This window comes from Rhinatrema bivittatum, unplaced genomic scaffold, assembly GCF_901001135.1.
Source record: "Rhinatrema bivittatum unplaced genomic scaffold, aRhiBiv1.1, whole genome shotgun sequence".
NCBI classification, from domain to species: domain Eukaryota; kingdom Metazoa; phylum Chordata; class Amphibia; order Gymnophiona; family Rhinatrematidae; genus Rhinatrema; species Rhinatrema bivittatum.
In genome coordinates this window covers 82259-101990 of record NW_021820810.1, presented here as the reverse complement: position 1 = coordinate 101990, position 19732 = coordinate 82259, and the positions used below count along the sequence as shown (strand labels likewise).

General features: G+C 49.6%; 1 protein-coding gene across 1 annotated transcript in view; it reads left to right on the top strand.

Moving 5' to 3' along the window:
* LOC115082157 (integrin alpha-11-like) overlaps nt 1-19732 on the top strand; it is a gene marked incomplete at its 3' end in the record, with an annotated part of 150722 nt that overhangs the window by 51479 nt on the left and 79511 nt on the right. The window contains exons 3-10 of the mRNA XM_029586415.1: nt 2914-3023; nt 4480-4571; nt 5425-5539; nt 10451-10578; nt 14747-14895; nt 17165-17309; nt 18047-18215; nt 19241-19311. Of these exons, the coding sequence (XP_029442275.1) occupies nt 2914-3023; nt 4480-4571; nt 5425-5539; nt 10451-10578; nt 14747-14895; nt 17165-17309; nt 18047-18215; nt 19241-19311 (979 nt within the window). The remainder of the gene's footprint in view (nt 1-2913; nt 3024-4479; nt 4572-5424; nt 5540-10450; nt 10579-14746; nt 14896-17164; nt 17310-18046; nt 18216-19240; nt 19312-19732) is intronic.

Below are 19732 nucleotides of genomic sequence, written 5' to 3'. Positions count from 1 at the left end.
GGGGTAAAGCCTGGGATAAGCACAGAGGATCCTTAGCTGTGGGGGAGTGAGGGGTAAAGCCTGGGATAAGCACAGAGGATCCTTAGCTGTGGGGGAGTGAGGGGTAAATCCTGGGATAAGCACAGAGGATCCTTAGCTGTGAGGGGTAAAGCCTGGGATAAGCACAGAGGATCCTTAGCTGTGGGGGAGTGAGGGGTAAATCCTGGGATAAGCACAGAGGATCCTTAGCTGTGAGGGGTAAAGCCTGGGATAAGCACAGAGGATCCTTAGCTGTGGGGGAGTGAGGGGTAAATCCTGGGATAAGCACAGAGGATCCTTAGCTGTGGGGGAGTGAGGGGTAAATCCTGGGATAAGCACAGAGGATCCTTAGCTGTGAGGGGTAAAGCCTGGGATAAGCACAGAGGATCCTTAGCTGTGGGGGAGTGAGGGGTAAAGCCTGGGATAAGCACAGAGGATCCTTAGCTGTGAGGGGTAAAGCCTGGGATAAGCACAGAGGATCCTTAGCTGTGGGGGAGTGAGGGGTAAAGCCTGGGATAAGCACAGAGGATCCTTAGCTGTTGGAGAGTGAGGGTAAAGCCTGGGATAAGCACAGAGGATCCTTAGCTGTGAGGGAGTGAGGGGTAAAGCCTGGGATAAGCACAGAGGATCCTTAGCTGTGGGAGGGAGTGAGGGGTAAAGCCTGGGATAAGCACAGATGATCCTTAGCTGAGGGGGAGTGAGGGGTAAAGCCTGGGATAAGCACAGATGATCCTTAGCTGAGGGGGAGTGAGGGGGCCAAGCTGAGTGCAGAATGCAGATACTTTCTTTCCTTGCTGTTGTGTTGGTTGCATAGTATTTGTCAGTACTAAAATAGTTTGTTTGCCTGAGGATCCAGCAGCACAGTGCCTTCAGGTAGCCAGGGTTGTGATTCATGTTTGTGCGCTGTTCCTGCTGTCTTGCATTTATTGAGCTCACTGGAAAGTGAGTTTTACAATTCTGTATTACGGCGTCCGAGGACAAGCTGGCAGTGTCTCTCCTGTTTCCCTTCCGGGTCCTATTGATTATAGTTTGCAAAATAAAAATAGCTTTTCTGTCCATCTGCGTGACGCACATGCAGCGAGAGTGTGCCGGCGTCCTGGGAGGCTGCTGCTTGGCACGTGAATGGCCTTGGACAGGCCCTGTGGCCAGCAGAGGCAGAAACCTCCAGATCCGTCGGCTCTGCCCGTGCCTCTCCCTCTCAGCCTCTACTTTCCCCCTTCCGTCTCTCTCGCTCTTTCCTTCTGGCACTTTGACTGTGAGCTGTGATGTCAGGTAGCCACTTGCGTTTATCTCAGCAGAGTCCTGGATTAAGGGCCTCACTTCTCAGGAGACTGCCCTGCCATGACTCCCTCGGCCCTGCTTCCACACTTCATGTTGCTATGGATGGGGGGGGGGGGGGGGGGGGGGGGGTGAAGGCTCGGAACCATCCCTCTCCCTGGGAGTGTGAAGCAGGAGGGGGGGATCACCCCATCTTACCAGCTGCGCACCACAGAGAGAGGGTACGAGCCCTTCTACCGCTGCCCCTCCATGAGCTCCGTCAGCACCGTGGGGGCCAAGCAGGACTTCCCTTCACCCACCTCACAACCAATAACGGGAAATCTTCCTCCTTTCACCTTGCTCTCTGCTTTTCTGCCTGTAGCCCCTGGCCCGGTCAGCTCTTGGGCACCGTGAGGTCCACGGTCCGGGCAAAGCTTCGTCACCCCCTTGGGTTTCTGCATGGGTGGGACGACGGGGAATTCAGTCTTTTCAAGGTCCTTCCCCACTTTAGTCAAACAAAAAATCACCCTCCATGCCAGTTCTGTTCTTCAAAATAAAATAAATAAAATAAATAAATAAATTAAAAAAATGTCCTTTACTGAAACTGGTGCAGAAAAAGCAAAATTCAACCCTACACTAGAGGGTAGGACACCTGACTGTACACAGATCTCTGTCTTTCACATGCTCCTTCCCACCAGGGTAAGCTCTTTGGGACAGGCTCCCTTCCGCCATGAGTCCTACACTAGAGGATAGTTCACCTGATTGTACACAGATCTCAGCCTCTTTCACACGCTCCTTCCCACAAAGGTAAGCTCTTTGGGACAGGCTCCCTTCTGCCATGAGTCCTTCCAGTGACTTTTGAGTCTGTAGATCCCCTGACTTTCCTTAGCTGAGCTGCATCAGCCAGCACTCTCTGACTTTCCCAGGCAGACTGTTTTCCCTCATCCAGGACTGCAGGATCCCCTCCATTCCCTCCTCCTCCCGGGCTCCTTCTCCTCCTCTCCCTATAAGGCTCAGCGAGTGCCCTCTGTAAAGAGAGATCCCTGCCTTTTCTAAGGCTGATGCTGACTCCGTCTGCCCACATCAGTGGGTGCAGGGGTGGGGAGTGGTGCACTGTACTGGGGACATCACACATGGGGCCGAGGCCACTGCTTCCACACTACTACGGGGCAACCTCTCTCAGTCAGGAGCAGAGCTGGACACCCCATCACATCTCCCTTCTACGCCAGCCAAGCCGGAGTGAAGTTCTGGGATATCTTCAGACTTCAGAACAGACTGAATGTCTAAATCATTCCTTGCCCTGCAGGCTCTGAATTTTTTAATTTAAAAAGTCTTATAGCCCACTACTTCTAATAAAAATTATCCAGAATGGATAACAGTATCATGCATACAGATAAATTAAAACCTAAAATTCAGTATCTCCATCTCCTGCCTTCCCCTGCAGGACCCGCACCTCCTGCCTTACCCTGCAGGATCCGCACTTTGCTTTCTGAATAGTTGAAGGTGCCTTGCACAGGAGCAGACATGAAGAGGGAGGTGTGCTGTGCAGGGCAGAGGATCTGCCTGTGTTTCTAGCTGGTAACTGAATGAAGGCCAATGGCTGTGCCTCTTGTAACTGTCCCTTTAATGCTGCTCTAGGCTGGTGGTGGGGGCTCCTTTTGAAACGAATGGACAGCAGAAAACGGGCGATGTGTACAAATGTGCAATTACCAATGAGACCAGCAGCAACTGCACCAAACTGAACCTTGGTAGGTCTTGCAGAGAAGATAACTGTACCGACTGCATTGTCTCTGTGCATGTGTGGTCCATTGCATACAGATCAGTGGCCCTGAGGCTCTTGTAATCTCTCTGCAGGCCTTGCAGGGCCCTTCCAAGCTTCCTGTCTTCATTTCCTCCTCTTCCTGCTTCTGTCCAGCCCTCTCTCAATTGATAGGCTCCGCATTTGCTTTCAGGGTCAGTGCCACCTGGATGTTCTGGTGTGTTTAAACTGCTAGAATTCAAGTAAAAAGAAGTCAATAGATGAAATGTAATCATTCTCCTGTTGGTACTCTGCTTTGCTTGGGAATGTTCTGTCATATTAATCTGTGAGAATGTCTTCCAATTGTGATCTGGAATGCGCCATCACTTCTAGATCTGATCTAGAATCTTGCATTATTTCTAGCTTTGCTCTGGACTACTACCATGGTTTTAACTTTGCTTCAGAATGCTGTCATTGGTCTAGCTTTCCTCTGTGATATCATCTCTTACAGCTTTGCTATGGAATACTATCATGATTCTAGCTTTGCTTTGGAATACTCTATTCTAGCTTCCTCTGTAATAGCTCTTACAGCTTTGCTATGGAATACTATCATGATTCTAGCTTTGCTTTGGAATACTCTATTCTAGCTTCCTCTGTAATAGCTCTTACAGCTTTGCTATGGAATACTATCATGATTCTAGCTTTGCTTTGGAATACTCTATTCTAGCTTCCTCTGTAATAGCTCTTACAGCTTTGCTATGGAATACTATCATGATTCTAGCTTTGCTTTGGAATACTCTATTCTAGCTTCCTCTGTGATATCATCTCTTACAGCTTTGCTATGGAATACTATCATGATTCTAGCTTTGCTTTGGAATACTCTATTCTAGCTTCCTCTGTAATAGCTCTTACAGCTTTGCTATGGAATACTATCATGATTCTAGCTTTGCTTTGGAATACTCTATTCTAGCTTCCTCTGTAATAGCTCTTACAGCTTTGCTATGGAATACTATCATGATTCTAGCTTTGCTTTGGAATATTCTATTCTAGCTTCCTCTGTAATAGCTCTTACAGCTTTGCTATGGAATACTATCATGATTCTAGTTTTGCTTTGGAATATTCTATTCTAGCTTCCTCTGTAATAGCTCTTACAGCTTTGCTATGGAATACTATCATGATTCTAGCTTTGCATTGGAATATTCTATTCTAGCTTCCTCTGTATTGTCTCTTACAGTTTTGTTCTGGAGTACTGTATCTGTTCTAGCTTTCCTCTGTGATATCATCTCTTAACAGCTTTGCTTCAGAATGCTACCTTGGTTCTAGCTTTCTCTCGTTCAGCTTTGCTCTGGAATACCGTCTTGGTTCTAGCTTTCTTCCAGAATGATGCACACACTAGTTCTAGCTGCACTCAGGAATTAGAAATCACATCTCATTCATGCCATCTAACTGGGATTTCATTTCTTAAGGAAGAGTCACACTTTCCAACGTGTCAGAACGCAAGGATAATATGCGTCTGGGCATGAGTCTAACCACAAACCCCAAGGACAACAGCTTTGTGGTAAGTAACAAAAGACAGCTTTCCAAAAATAAACTGCTCTCTTTTCTGCACCATTTCAGAATCTTTTCTTCTATGATGTCTGAGTTTCTTCATCCGTCTATGCTGACAGCATCTGAATCCCTCTCTTCACACACAATGATGCTTGAGCAGAGGCGCTAGGAGCCTCTGGTTTCTGGGCTACAGCCAAAGATTTGTTTCCTTTGTGAATCCTCTGAGGAGGGAGTGGCGCACATCTGGATGAACAGCTGGGGTCTCTCCTGAACATTTCAGGAGCTTTGCTTTTCTATTTGTGTATTAAGGCCTACGTTTTGTTTTCATCTTGGTCTTATGGGTTGGGCTGTGTTTCATGGTAGGTGTCTTATTTTATGATGTTGTTGATGTAACTTGCTTAGAGCATCATTGTGTAAAACGAGAGAGGAATTATGATAAAATAAATACATTTCAGAAGTTTCAAGTTAATTTCACCCTGGATGGCCGTGCAGGGGATTTGGGCTCGGAGTGGCAGTGCCATGGAGGTGGTGTATTCAGATCCGGGGAGGATGGCTGTTGGCTGGCATGGGTCACCTAAATTGTCCGGGGAGGGAGAGGGACACAGACCCCTGAGGAAGGCACTGGAAACGTTTTTTGTTTGTTTTTTTCAATACTCGAGTGATGCACCCCCATGAGCTATTTCAGCCCCTCACTTTCAGCCCATTAGCAGAAAAGCTCCAGGGACTGGTGGCAGATTCACTGAGCACATGTCGGGGACTTCAAGGGACTCTGTATATCAGTGGGGTCTGCAGTTTATTGACCTCTGTTTTCCCTATCACAGTTTTTCATTTCCATGTTTCTTTTTCTTTCTTTGTTGCTGTAGGCCTGCAGCCCTCTCTGGTCTCATGAGTGTGGAACCTCTTATTACACCACAGGAATGTGCTCCAAAGTCAACGCCAACTTCCGCTTCTCCAAGACGGTTGCCCCAGCACTCCAGCGTATGATAAAGGCATTATTACACACCCTCCCTCTCCCAATCCCGCAGGCCCCAGTGCGCTATCCGTACAGGACTGGGAGCGAGCCAGGCATTAACACCACAAGGGGCCCAGTTGTTGAAGCTGAGGGATATCGGGACACCTGGCTGTGACTGAGCTGACATCTTAGCTTCTGCTCTGGGCCCCAGTATGTCTAGTGCTGGCCTTGCATCTGTATCATCTCAGGATACGGCTGTGCATGCTGCCTCCTGTCCCAAGGCACTGCCTGCTGCTGTCAGAGCCCGCATGGCCCAAGGTGGCCGCAGACCCCACCATTCTGTGCCACTGGGCGTTGGGGATCAGACGCTCACCTCCATGAAACAAATGCATTTCACAGTACAAATCGGGTTTCTTCCACCTTTTTAGCAGAAGCCACACGGGGAATCACTTTTTGTCTGTCCTGCTCCTTTTCACCTCATTTTACAAGCAAAGTGGCCATCAAGGCTTTTGCTCTTTGAGTGGTGCCACAGACGTGAGACTGGATAAGGAGCTCATATCTGGTCTTTGGTTTTTAAATTGAGAATAAGGCAATAATTCCTCCAGCGGCTAAAAGAAAATGAATCCCTCTGTGCCCTAGCAATGTCGCACACATTTATTGATTTTTGTAACTTTTTGTCCTGCCCCTGTGGGCAGAGCCAGGGCTGGTACCTGGGATCAGGAGCCTTCCTTTACAACCACTCGGGGATCTTACTCTTAGTTAAGATGTGCTGGGGGGGGGGGGGGGGGAGGCAGAGATATTATCATGGTCATGGCAGTGACAGCCCTCGGCCGGGGACCATGCACCAGGATTCTTCCAGAACCAGCAATCGTCAACCCTTTTGCAAAGGCTCTGAATCCCTCCACAAGGGCTGTGAGCACTGCCCCTGCAGCATCCCACCTGATCCAGGCACAGCTCTGCCACTGAGCCCGCCCTCTCTTTCATTATTAAAGTTGTTATTGTTTTATAGTTTCAAACTCTGCCTCCTTGGGAGCAGCCATTATGCCCCAGTGTCCCTGATGAGCTCATTCGCCTGCCTCTCATTGGTCCGTAACGCTAACAGTGACATCACACTTGCAGACAGTGGGAACCAATGAGCCTCTCTTCTAGGTGATGTCACTCTTTGGCAGCTCCCAGAGAAGACTAATTTTACATTTTGCTACTTGGCATGGGAGGGCAATTTTAAAACCATTTCCCTGGGTGAACTGGCATATGTACACATATGAAATAAAATCGGCTGAACGTGCACACGTGTGTGCACAATTTTATATGGACACACACATGTGCACACAGATGTGGTTCTGCTGCGTAAGTGAAGGTATTTTATTAGACAGGCGCACCAATGCAACACCCTTTTCCCCAGGTCACCCGGTTGAAGGTCCAGATTTCCTAACCACCCCTGTTATTTAGCCTCCCTTTTAACCCTGATCCTTAAATCCTAGTTTTTAAAATTTTACCACTTACACACCATCCAAAGCAGAAGTAAAGTTACGCGGTAAGGGACTCCGGTGCACGCTTGTGCGCGTTAATATTACGCGCACATTTCAAAGTAACGTCCAGAATGCCCATGCTTCGACCGTGTTTTAAAGTTTTTGGTTTGAGCAGGTACCAGAAGATAAGCGTGTGCTTGCGTGCTCTCTAAAATCCATGCAGGTGTGCTGCCTGAGCCACGTACATATCTCCTGGGTTTGGCACATGCAGGGCTCATAAAATCAACCTTTAAGAAATACTAGTTAAGACCGAAGGACCATCAAGCCCAGTATCCTTTGTCCAATAGCAGCCAAACCAGATGACAAATACTTGGCAGGATAGCAAACAAGTAAATAGTAATAAACATGCATCCTAAAGCATTCCACCGCACACGACGGAAACACGTCCTGGTGATCATTTTACACCGCCCACGACGGAAACACTTCCTGGTGATCATTTTACACCGCCCTCGACGGAAACACTTCCTGGTGATCATTTTACACCGCACACGACGGAAACACGTCCTGGTGATCATTTTACACCGCACACGACGGAAACACGTCCTGGTGATCATTTTACACCGCCCTCGACGGAAACACTTCCTGGTGATCATTTTACACCGCACACGACGGAAACACGTCCTGGTGATCATTTTACACCGCACACGATGGAAACACGTCCTGGTGATCATTTTACACCGCCCTCGACGGAAACACGTCCTGGTGATCATTTTACACCGCCCACGACGGAAACACGTCCTGGTGATCATTTTACACCGCACACGAGGGAAACACGTCCTGGTGATCATTTTACACCGCCCACGACGGAAACACGTCCTGGTGATCATTTTACACCGCACACGATGGAATCACTTCCTGGTGATCATTTTACACCGCCCACGATGGAAACACGTCCTGGTGATCATTTTACACCGCCCTCGATGGAAACACTTCCTGGTGATCATTTTACACCGCCCTCGATGGAAACACGTCCTGGTGATCATTTTACACCGCACACGACGGAAACACGTCCTGGTGATCATTTTACACCGCACACGACGGAAACACTTCCTGGTGATCATTTTACACCGCACACGACGGAAACACGTCCTGGTGATCATTTTACACCGCCCTCGATGGAAACACGTCCTGGTGATCATTTTACACCGCCCTCGACGGAAACACGTCCTGGTGATCATTTTACACCGCCCTCGATGGAAACACGTCCTGGTGATCATTTTACACCGCCCTCGATGGAAACACTTCCTGGTGATCATTTTACACCGCACACGACGGAAACACGTCCTGGTGATCATTTTACACCGCCCACGACGAAAACACGTCCTGGTGATCATTTTACACCGCCCTTGATGGAAACACGTCCTGGTGATCATTTTACACCGCACACGACGGAAACACGTCCTGGTGATCATTTTACACCGCCCACGACGGAATCACTTCCTGGTGATCATTTTACACCGCACACGAGGGAAACACTTTCTGGTGATCATTTTACACCGCCCTCGATGGAAACACGTCCTATTGATCATTTTACACCGCCCTCGACGGAAACACGTCCTGGTGATCATTTTACACCGCCCTCGATGGAAACACGTCCTGGTGATCATTTTACACCGCCCTCGACGGAAACACGTCCTGGTGATCATTTTACACCGCCCACGACGGAAACACGTCCTGGTGATCATTTTACACCGCACACGACGGAATCACGTCCTGGTGATCATTTTACACCGCCCACGACGGAAACACGTCCTGGTGATCATTTTACACCGCACACGATGGAATCACTTCCTGGTGATCATTTTACACCGCCCTCGACGGAAACACGTCCTGGTGATCATTTTACACCGCCCTCGACGGAAACACGTCCTGGTGATCATTTTACACCGCCCACGACGGAAACACGTCCTGGTGATCATTTTACACCGCACACGATGGAATCACTTCCTGGTGATCATTTTACACCGCCCTCGACGGAAACACGTCCTGGTGATCATTTTACACCGCCCTCGACGGAAACACGTCCTGGTGATCATTTTACACCGCCCTCGACGGAAACTCTTCCTGGTGATCATTTTACACCGCCCACGACGGAAACACGTCCTGGTGATCATTTTACACCGCCCACGACGGAAACACGTCCTGGTGATCATTTTACACCGCCCACGACGGAAACACGTCCTGGTGATCATTTTACACCGCCCACGACGGAAACACGTCCTGGTGATCATTTTACACCGCCCACGACGGAATCACTTCCTGGTGATCATTTTACACCGCACACGACGGAAACACGTCCTGGTGATCATTTTACACCGCACTCGACGGAAACACGTCCTGGTGATCATTTTACACCGCACTCGACGGAAACACGTCCTGGTGATCATTTTACACCGCCCTCGACGGAAACACGTCCTGGTGATCATGTTACACCGCCCTCGACGGAAACACGTCCTGGTGATCATTTTACACCGCCCTCGACGGAAACACGTCCTGGTGATCATTTTACACCGCCCTCGACGGAAACACGTCCTGGTGATCATTTTACACCGCACACGAGGGAAACACTTCCTGGTGATCATTTTACACCGCACACAACTGAATCACTTCCTGGTGATCATTTTACACTGCCCACGATGAAAACACGTCCTGGTGACCATTTTACACCGCCCACGACGGAATCACTTCCTGGTGATCATTTTACACCGCACACAATGGAAACACGTCCTGGTGATAATTTGTGCTATTTTTCACAAACTTTAGGCATTGAAATGACCTTTCTCGTTGTTGCCCCATTCCACAAGGCATTGTGCTGCTCTCGTTTTTCAGGTGCAGTGCCCGGTTCTTTCTACAATGATTGATTATATTGCGAGTTACAGGTGACTAAGAAATGCTATGGAAATGTGGTAGCCCTGCCCCCAAGGTGTGAGAGCTCCAGTCCTGGCTGTGCCTTATGACAGTTATACTGAAAGTCTGTTTGATTACTTGAGTAACTTTATTTTTTTTTTAATGCAAGATTTTCATTTTTACCCAGCAGTTGTATTTCCAGCCAGCCAAATCCAAGGCTGGGATCTGATGCTATGCATCTTCATTTGTCTCTAGCTAAGAACTTTCCCCTTGTTTATTTTGGCTGGGAATAGGGGGATTAATGCACCAGGACTCCTTCCAGGACCCTCCAATCATAGGCCTAAATCTGTCCATTGAGTGTCACTATTGCACAGGGGCTGTGAGGGCTACCTCTGCAGCATCCTAGGGAATGGATCCCAGGGCATCTTCATGCTGAGCCAAAGTCTTAAGAGGAAGTGATAGGAAGGACTTTGGGATGCTGGGGGAGGGCACCTGAAGATAGAGTAGGGCCTAACAAGGGAGGCTCTGTCAGTGATACCCTGATTCTCCTTCTTGCTCTAGGATGCCAGACGTACATGGATATCGTCATCGTCCTGGACGGTTCTAATAGCATCTACCCCTGGGTTGAGGTCCAGCACTTCCTGATCAGTGTCCTCAAAAAGTTCTACATCGGGCCTGGACAGATCCAGGTGAGCAGCGATGCCTGGTTCTGGAGGGAGTTGGATTGTGTCCATTCTTCTAATTAGCCCAAGGAAATGAGGAAGTGAAGATAAAGCAAGTGATCAAATGGAGTCTGTGGTAGGACCTTGAGGTCTCTCTCTGCTGCCATGGTCTGTTTCTTTGTATAATGACATTTCATAGTTTTACCTGATCTATGTAATGGCAAAATTAAAGTCATTTGGAAGTAAAACCGATCATCTTCCACAGCTTACGAAAGGCAGAGGTCAGATCTTAGATTCACCTCAGTCTCGAGGCTAGACAGGGACAAACCCTCCAACAGCTGGAGATGGAAGAGTGGAGAGGCAGGGAGCCTGGGAGGTGAGGGAAAGGTGCTGGCAGGTGGTGAGGTTACAATCCCTGCACGGGAGAATAAAGGGAAAGAGATCCTGTGGGGAGTACAAAGGGATTAGGAGGAAGGAGAGAGGTCCCAGAGGGGAGAATGAAAGGAATAAAGGGGGAAGGAGTGAGACGTGGGGGTGAGGAAGAAAAGCAAACTCTGTTCTCCAAAAGAGAATTAGACTTCGGAATTTCAAGGGATAAGAGGAAATGATTAGTTGTAAGCAAATTCCATCTAGAAATTGTTGCCTAATAGCTTGGAATGAGTTCAACATTCCTTGGTCCATTGGCTGTTGCTCTTTCCGGCTTAGATTATGTGATAGAGCTAAGTGATGTGAGAATTCTGCAGCCTGTGTACTAGATCTGTGACCGTTACTGATGCTGGAGACATAGATTGTGTGATAGAGCTAAGTGATGTGAGAATTCTGCAGCCTGTGTACTACATCTGTGACCGTTACTGATGCTGGAGACTTAGATTGTGTGATAGAGCTAAGTGATGTGAGAATTCTGCAGCCTGTGTACTGCATCTGTGACCGTTAGTGATGCTGGAGACATAGATTGTGTGATAGAGCTAAGTGATGTGAGAATTCTGCAGCCTGTGTACTGCATCTGTGACCGTTACTGATGCTGGAGACATAGATTGTGTGATAGAGCTAAGTGATGTGAGAATTCTGCAGCCTGTGTACTAGATCTGTGACCGTTAGTGATGCTGGAGACTTAGATTGTGTGATAGAGCTAAGTGATGTGAGAATTCTGCAGCCTGTGTACTGCATCTGTGACCGTTAGTGATGCTGGAGACATAGATTGTGTGATAGAGCTAAGTGATGTGAGAATTCTGCAGCCTGTGTACTAGATCTGTGACCGTTAGTGATGCTGGAGACTTAGATTGTGTGATAGAGCTAAGTGATGTGAGAATTCTGCAGCCTGTGTACTACATCTGTGACCGTTACTGTTACTGGAGACTTAGAGCTAAGTGATGTGAGAATTCTGCAGCCTGTGTACTACATCTGTGACCGTTACTGATGCTGAAGACTTAGAGCTAAGTGATGTGAGAATTCTGCAGCCTGTGTACTACATCTGTGACAGTTACTGATGCTGGAGACTTAGAGAAACATAGAAACATAGAAACATAGAAATGACGGCAGAAGAAGACCAAACGGCCCATCCAGTCTGCCCAGCAAGCTAAGTGATGTGAGAATTCTGCAGCCTGTGTACTACATCTGTGACAGTTACTGATGCTGGAGACTTGGATTATGTGATAGAGCTAAATGGTGTGAGAATTCTGCAGCCTGTGTACTGCATCTGTGACCGTTAGTGATGCTGGAGACTTAGAGCTAAGTGGTGTGAGAATTCTGCAGCTTGTGTGCTGCATCTCTTGCTGCTGGAGGAATTCTGTGCTACTGTAAAGCACTGAATTTGTGCAGAATTCTCCTCCTGCGCAGAATTTATATTTTCTGCGCAGAATGTGGAGTAGGGTCCGGCGTGCCCCAAGCAGAGGCCATCCCGCTCACGGTGAAGATGGTACAGGTCCTGGTGGATGCAAGCGGAGCCCATCCCACTCACGGTGAAGACAGAGTAGGTCCCAGTAGCCATGAGCAGAGCCCATCCCGCATGCAGCAAAAATGATGAAGACCCACTCGCTGCAAAGATGGAACAGGCCCTGGTAAGAGAACATAAGAACTTGCCATACTGGGTCAGACCAAGGGTCCATCAAGCCCAGCATCCTGTTTCCAACAGTGGCCAATCCAGGCCATAAGAACCTGGCAAGTACCCAAACACTAAGTCTATTCCATGTAACCATTGCTAATGGCAGTGGCTATTCTCTAAGTGAACTTAATAGCAGGTAATGGACTTCTCCTCCAAGAACTTATCCAATCCTTTTTTAAACACAGCTATACTAACTGCACTAACCACATCCTCTGGCAACAAATTCCAGAGTTTAATTGTGCGTTGAGTGAAAAAGAACTTTCTCCGATTAGTTTTAAATGTGCCCCATGCTAACTTCATGGAGTGCCCCCTAGTCTTTCTACTATCCGAAAGAGTAAATAACCGATTCACATCTACCCGTTCTAGACCTCTCATGATTTTAAACACCTCTATCATATCCCCCCTCAGCCGTCTCTTCTCCAAGCTGAAAAGTCCCAACCTCTTTAGTCTTTCCTCATAGGGTGAGTGTGTATGTACAGCTTTATGTGAATGCGAGAACCATGAGTGTATGAAGTTGGGTGTATGTGAGAGAGAGAGAGCATGTGTGTGGGTGGGTGTACCAGAGAGAGAGAGGAAACCTTTGTGAGGAGATTGTGAAGGAGTGTGTATATGTGAGAGAGATTTGGATCTGGTGTGTGTGAAAAAGGGATTGTGTGTATGTGAAGGAATGAGTGTGCTTGTTTGTGAGAGAGGGAGCCTGTGTGTAGGGGTGTGTGAGAGAGGGAGCCAGTGTGCAGGGGTGTGTGTGAGACAGAGAATAGGTAGCCTTTGTGAGGGTGTATGCATGAGAGAGAAAGGTAGCCTATGTTGGTGTGTGTATGCAAGAGAGAGAGAGAGCGCCTGTGTGAGAAGGTGTGTATGTGCACAAGAGAGGCAGTGTGTGTGTGTGTGTGTGTGTGTGTATGTATGTGAGAAGGAGCCTGTGTGAGAGGCAGTACTGAGAGAAGGGTCAAACTGTGGGAGGGAGTGGAGATAGAGTGGAAGGGGTTGAGCCTAGAGGGGGAGGGGAAAGATAGTGGAGGGTGGAGGAGTTTGGGCTTGACAGGGCAAAGTGAAAGGAGAGTGGCCAGGGGAGTAGGGAGAGAGGGTGCTAGAAACACTCTTACACTGTACTTCTAGGGAAATTCTGTCTGTTGTTGTTAATCAGCTGATTTGCGTATGCAATAGTAAATAATTTAGTCTGTCACCAGATGCTGCTTTGACAAGGCAGGCTGTGTAATGTGAGAGGAAGAGGAGGGATTATTATGGAAATGATAACATCTGTACTGTTATATAATGTGAGAGAGGAGTAGGAGGGGATATTGTGGAGGGGAATGATCATCGATTCTGTATGCTGCTCAGCACTGCTGCATAATGTAAGAGATGAGGAGGCGGGATTATTGTGAAGGGGATAAGGATCATCCATGCTGTGTGCTGCTCAGCACTGCGGTATAATGTGAGAGGAGCAGAGATTATTGTGGAAAGCATAAGGATCATCGATGCTGTATAATGCGAGAGGAGGAGGAGGTGGGATTATGTGGAGGGGATGAGGATCATTGATGCTGTATAATGTGAGAGGAGGAGGAGGGGTTATTGTGGAGGGGATGAGGATCATCGATGCTGTGTACTCCTCAGTGCTGCTGTATAATGTGAGAGGAGGAGGAGGGGTTATTGTGGAGGGGATGAGGATCATCGATGCTGAGTGCTTCTCAGTGCTGCTGTATAATGTGAAAGGAGGAGGAGGGGTTATTGTGGAGGGGATGAGGATCATCGATGCTGTGTACTCCTCAGTGCTGTTGTATAATGTGAGAGAGGACGAGGGATTATTGTGGAGAGGATGAGGATCATCGATGCTGTGTACTCCTCAGTGCTGTTGTATAATGTTAGAGAGGAGGAGACCTCCCAGTTCTTCTGGCCAAGAAAGAGATGTGGGGAAGCCTGAATTAAGCTAGATCCTGAGTGAGAGCAGACAATGAAGCTGCCGTGAAATAATGTCTCTTCCGAGCACAATGCTGCGTGCGACTTCAGCACTGTAGGGGTGGTAAGTAATAGCAGCAGCAGAGTAAATCTTGCTTTGCACAGTGCCAGCTTGACATTCCCCTCTCTGACTTTTAGGTAGGAGTTGTTCAGTATGGCGAGGACGTTGTACACGAATTTCAGCTTAGCAGCTTTAGATCTGTGAAAGATGTGGTGGAAGCAGCCAGTCACATTGAGCAGAGGGGAGGCACTGAGACCAGGACCGCGCTTGGCATAGAAGTTGCCCGGTAAACTCTGTCATTTTTACTTTCTGTTTTCCTGCCTGATTGTTGCTTCGTGAGACCCAATATCCCTTGCAGCCTGTGTTCAAGAAGAGAATCTCTGGGATTCAGTTCCCTCTTCTGCCAGTAGAGGTCACCCTGGAAATGCGTCTGTCCTCCCTCTCCCCGAGTCTCAAGGCTCACTCTTGGCATATGTCCTCCCTTACCTAGAGGTTTCCGGGGTCATTCTGACCATGCAGCTAGCCTCCCTTACACCAAGCCTCAGAGGTCACTTTGATCATATGATTGTCTTCCCTAAACCCAAGCATCAGGGGTCATTCTGACCATGCAGCTTTCCTCCCTCGCCCTGTGGCCTCAGAGGTCATTCTGACTGTGCTGTGCTCCTCCCTCGCCCTGTGGCCTCAGGGGTCATTCTGACCATGCAGCTTTCCTCCATCGCCCTGTGGCCTCAGGGGTCATTCTGACCATGCAGCTTTTCTCCCTCGCCCTGTGGTCTCAGAGGTCATTCTGACTGTGCTGCGCTCCTCCCTCGCCCTGTGGCCTCAGGGGTCATTCTGACTGTGCTGCGCTCCTCCCTCGCCCTGTGGCCTCAGAGGTCATTCTGACCATGCAGCTTTTCTCCCTCGCCCTGTGGCCTCAGAGGTCATTCTGACTGTGCTGCGCTCCTCCCTCGCCCTGTGGCCTCAGGGGTCATTCTGACTGTGCTGCGCTCCTCCCTCGCCCTGTGGCCTCAGGGGTCATTCTGACTGTGCTGCGCTCCTCCCTCGCCCTGTGGCCTCAGAGGTCATTCTGACCATGCAGCTTTCCTCCATCGCCCTGTGGCCTCAGGGGTCATTCTGACTGTGCTTTTAACGTTAAGTGACTGTGCCCACCCATTTCTCTTTCTCTATTTGTATTTCCTTGAGTGCTACACAGTAGTTTAGGGTCCAGACTCCTGTGCCAGGTCCCGGGAAGGTTTCCTGCTTTCGAATAGACCGATGCAATATTGGCTCGCATAAAACAGGCCCTCATGCTGGAGCACGCGCTCTCCTAATGCGCACCCAGCCACCGATCCTGGGCACGCGCTGCATTATTGAGAGGAGGAGTTGCACTAGGGATAAGTTGTGCGTCCGTGGCATTGGGCGCCCGGGAGAAGTGGCTGTGCACCGGTTGGGAAAACAGATGCTCAATTAATGGGCGGATTTTAAGAGCCCTGCTCGCCTAAATCCGCCCAAATCCGGGCGGATTTAGGCGAGCAGGGCCCTGCGTGCCGGTAGGCCTATTTTACATAGGCCTACCGGCGCGTGCAGAGCCCCGGGACTCGCGTAAGTCCCGGGGTTTTCGGAGGGGGGCGTGTCGGGGGCGGGACCGAGCGCAGCGCCGTTTTGGGGGCATGACGGGAGCGTTTCGGGGGCGGGTCCGGGGGCGTGGCCGCGCCCTCCGGACCCGCCCCCAGGTTGCGTCCCGGCGCGCTAGCGGCCCGCTGGCGCGCGGGGATTTACGCCTCCCTCTGGGAGGCGTAAATCCCCCGACAAAGGTAAGGATGGGGTTTAGACAGGGCCGGGCGGGTGGGTTAGGTAGGGGAAGGGAGGGGAAGGTGAGGGGAGGGAACTGAGGTAGGCTGCGCGGCTCGGCGCGCGCCGGCTATACAGAATCCATAGCCTTGCGCGCGCCGATCCCGGATTTTAGCGGATACGCGCGGCTCCGCGCGTATCTACTAAAATCCCGCGTACTTTTGCTGGCGCCTGATGCGCCAGCAAAAGTACGCCAAATCGCGCGGTTTGAAAATCTACCCCTTAATGGGCATCCAATTCCCTAACCTGACTGCCAGCAAATTGGTTTTTTTTTATGCCTCTTCCTGTGGTTTCTCCTATTTCGTATCGCGACATTATTAAGGAGGAGAAAAGCAGTATTGTGGGGTGGGGTTCAGACGGCTTGGAGTGTGTAAAGATTTAATGCTAGCCCTGGGCCTGGCATTAAGCTTTCCGTGTTAACAGCTAACGGCCTCGTGTGCAAGCATTTACATGTGACGAGCGCTATTCGCTAGGCGCTGGTTTGGACGCGCTAATTCCCTTATTGCATTGGATGTTAGCCTAACACCAAAACGCATGCCCACGAGCTCGTTAGCCCGTGCGCTAGGCTCAGCGTCGGCCTGAAAGTGTAAAACGCCAGACCTAGCTGCAAAGGTGCCTCTTCTGAAAATGAGACTGAGACGGAAAGTTGACACAAGTTGCAAACGAGAAACATGTGGTGCTGGTGTCTGAGCCCTCTCTGTATGACCCCCCCCCCCCCCCAGCTCGGAGGCATTTCAGAAGGGAGGGCGGAAAGGCGCCAAGAAGGTTCTGATTGTGATAACGGACGGGGAGTCCCACGACAGCCCAGACCTGCAGAAGGTAATCGAGGACGCCGAGAAGGAGAACATCACCCGTTACGCCGTGGCGGTGAGTGCGTGGCTGACGGAGGGCTTGTGCGGCTGTGCAGATAACTAGGAATCCGCTTCAGGCGGGTCAGGGCTCCCGAAAACAAAACATGAAACTAAAACCAACAGGCAGGTGATGCTGGGGCCCTGACGCATTCTGGGCCCTTGGCTTTGGCTTTGCACAGATACTCTCCCTGGTGAGGGAGTGCGGGAAGCTTCCTCTCTAACCCCACACGTAATTAGATAGGAAGACAGGCGACCAGGGCCAAGAAAAAGGGACCCTCAGAGAATGCAGTGCATGGGGGGAATGAAAAGGTAAGAGACCCCCAGCAACCGTAGCCAGTGGGGGTCTTAAAGCTGAGAACCCCCCTCACCCCCTGAAATGCAGCTCCAATTTGTCTTGAATGTGCCACTTGCTAACTTCAAGGAGTGTCCCTTAGTCTTTGTATTATTTGAAAGAGTAAATAACCAATTCACATTTACCCATTGTATTCCACGCATGAATTTATAGATCTGTATCATCTGCACAGATCTTACCTTTGAAAAGGTAAAGGTCACAGACAGCTTCCATTTTATTTCACCGTGTGTTTGGAAATCGCCTTGTTTTCTGCAGTTAAGACAACTTACTGAATGTGCCCCCTGTACAGGGTGGACTCCTCGTGTGGAAGGATACGCCCCGTCAGGCCCATTGGGTAATAGTGAGGTAGGTGCTGCTCAGTCGGAGAATATAAAAATGCCTGTTTGTAATGCTTGTTGCAGGTTCTGGGATATTATAACCGAAGAGGAATTAATCCTGAAGCATTCCTGAATGAGATAAAGTACATCGCTAGTGACCCTGACGACAAGCATTTCTTCAATGTGACTGACGAGGCTGCGCTGAAAGACATTGTGGATGCCCTTGGGGAGCGGATTTTCAGTCTGGAAGGCGGTAAGCTGCTGGCGTGCCTCTGAGGAACTCTTCCCATCTCATTTTGTTTCTAGAGATACCTTTAGAGTTCATGAAAAGAAAACACAAAACTCTTGTGAGTGTTGATGGGTTTCCTGAGGCTGATGGACACTGTAATCCTTTTCAGTGAATGCAGCCTTGAGGCAGAGAATTATCATGGACTGGTGGGCAGGCTCAGCCATTCGGAGAGAGGGTCTGGAGACAGATAATGCTCCTGCCCGCCTGACGCAGACCGCTCTGCTCCAGGCTGTGTGGACACAGATTACACCCCCATCCTTCTTACTGACCGCTGGAGGCCACATGGACTCGGATTACTCCCCCTTCCCTTTCACACTGACTGCTCCACTCCAGGCCGCATAGACACAAATTACTCCCCCATCCCTCCATACTGACCGTTCCAGGCCATGTGCATATGGATTACTCCCTCTTCCCTCCACATTGACCACTCCACTGCAGGCCATGTGGGCACAAATTACTCCCCCATTTGTCCATACTGACCGCTCCAGGCCACATGGACACGGATTACTCCCCCTTCCCTTTCACACTGACTGCTCCAGGCCATGTGCACATGGATTAATCCTGCTTCCCTCCACACTGACCGCTCTACTTCAGGCTGTGTGGACACGGACTATGTGCTCTTCCCTCCGTGCTGATCACTCAAGGCCGCGTCTACATGGATTTCTCAACCATCCCTCCTTGCTGACCACTCCAGATTGCAAAGCATAGATAAGGCAGAGGATGTGTTACATGGAAAGTGCTGATCCAGTCCTTTCTCAGATGCCCAGCATGCAGGGTGAATCCCAGCACCTCATCTCGGAGCAGGGAATGCACTCCTAACATCCCTCGTAAGGACTGGCTCTGTGCGTCCAGTCTGACTGTAAATGTCAGGTCGTGGGACAAGTGCTGACATTAGCAGTACTTCTGGCATGATAGCAGTTCCTTCTCTGGATCCCTGCCGTTTTGGGTCTTTCCTCTTTCATTCTGCTTGTCTTCTCTCTGCACTGCAGGAACGAACAAGAATGAAGCTGCCTTTGGCCTAGAAATGTCCCAGACTGGATTTTCCTCACACATTGTGGAGGTAAGAGGCCGGGTCTCTGTCAGTGTCAGGGAATAAGGCTCCGCAGAGCACATCAAGTGACCCTGGGAGACCTGTGAGGAGCAGGATGTAATAGTGTAAGCAGGAGGAGATGAGAGAGAGGAAAGGGTTCTGGTATGGGTGCAGTGACTTTGGTGAAAGATAAGTCATGCAGCTGAATTTAGGACAGATTGCAGGGAGAGAGATTATCTACCTGTTGCATGTGTGCACTTGGTGCAAAGAGCTCCTGGCTCTCAGAGAACGAGTCCAATCTCTGGAGGCCAGAGTGGCAGACCTGGAGGAGCTGAGGCAGACAGAGAGGTATATAGAGGAGACCCTCAGGGACATAGTGGAGTGGTCCCAACTCCAGTCAGGCAGCCTTTGTGCTGCTTGGAGGAGCAACTTGGCAGGAGAGCATCACCTT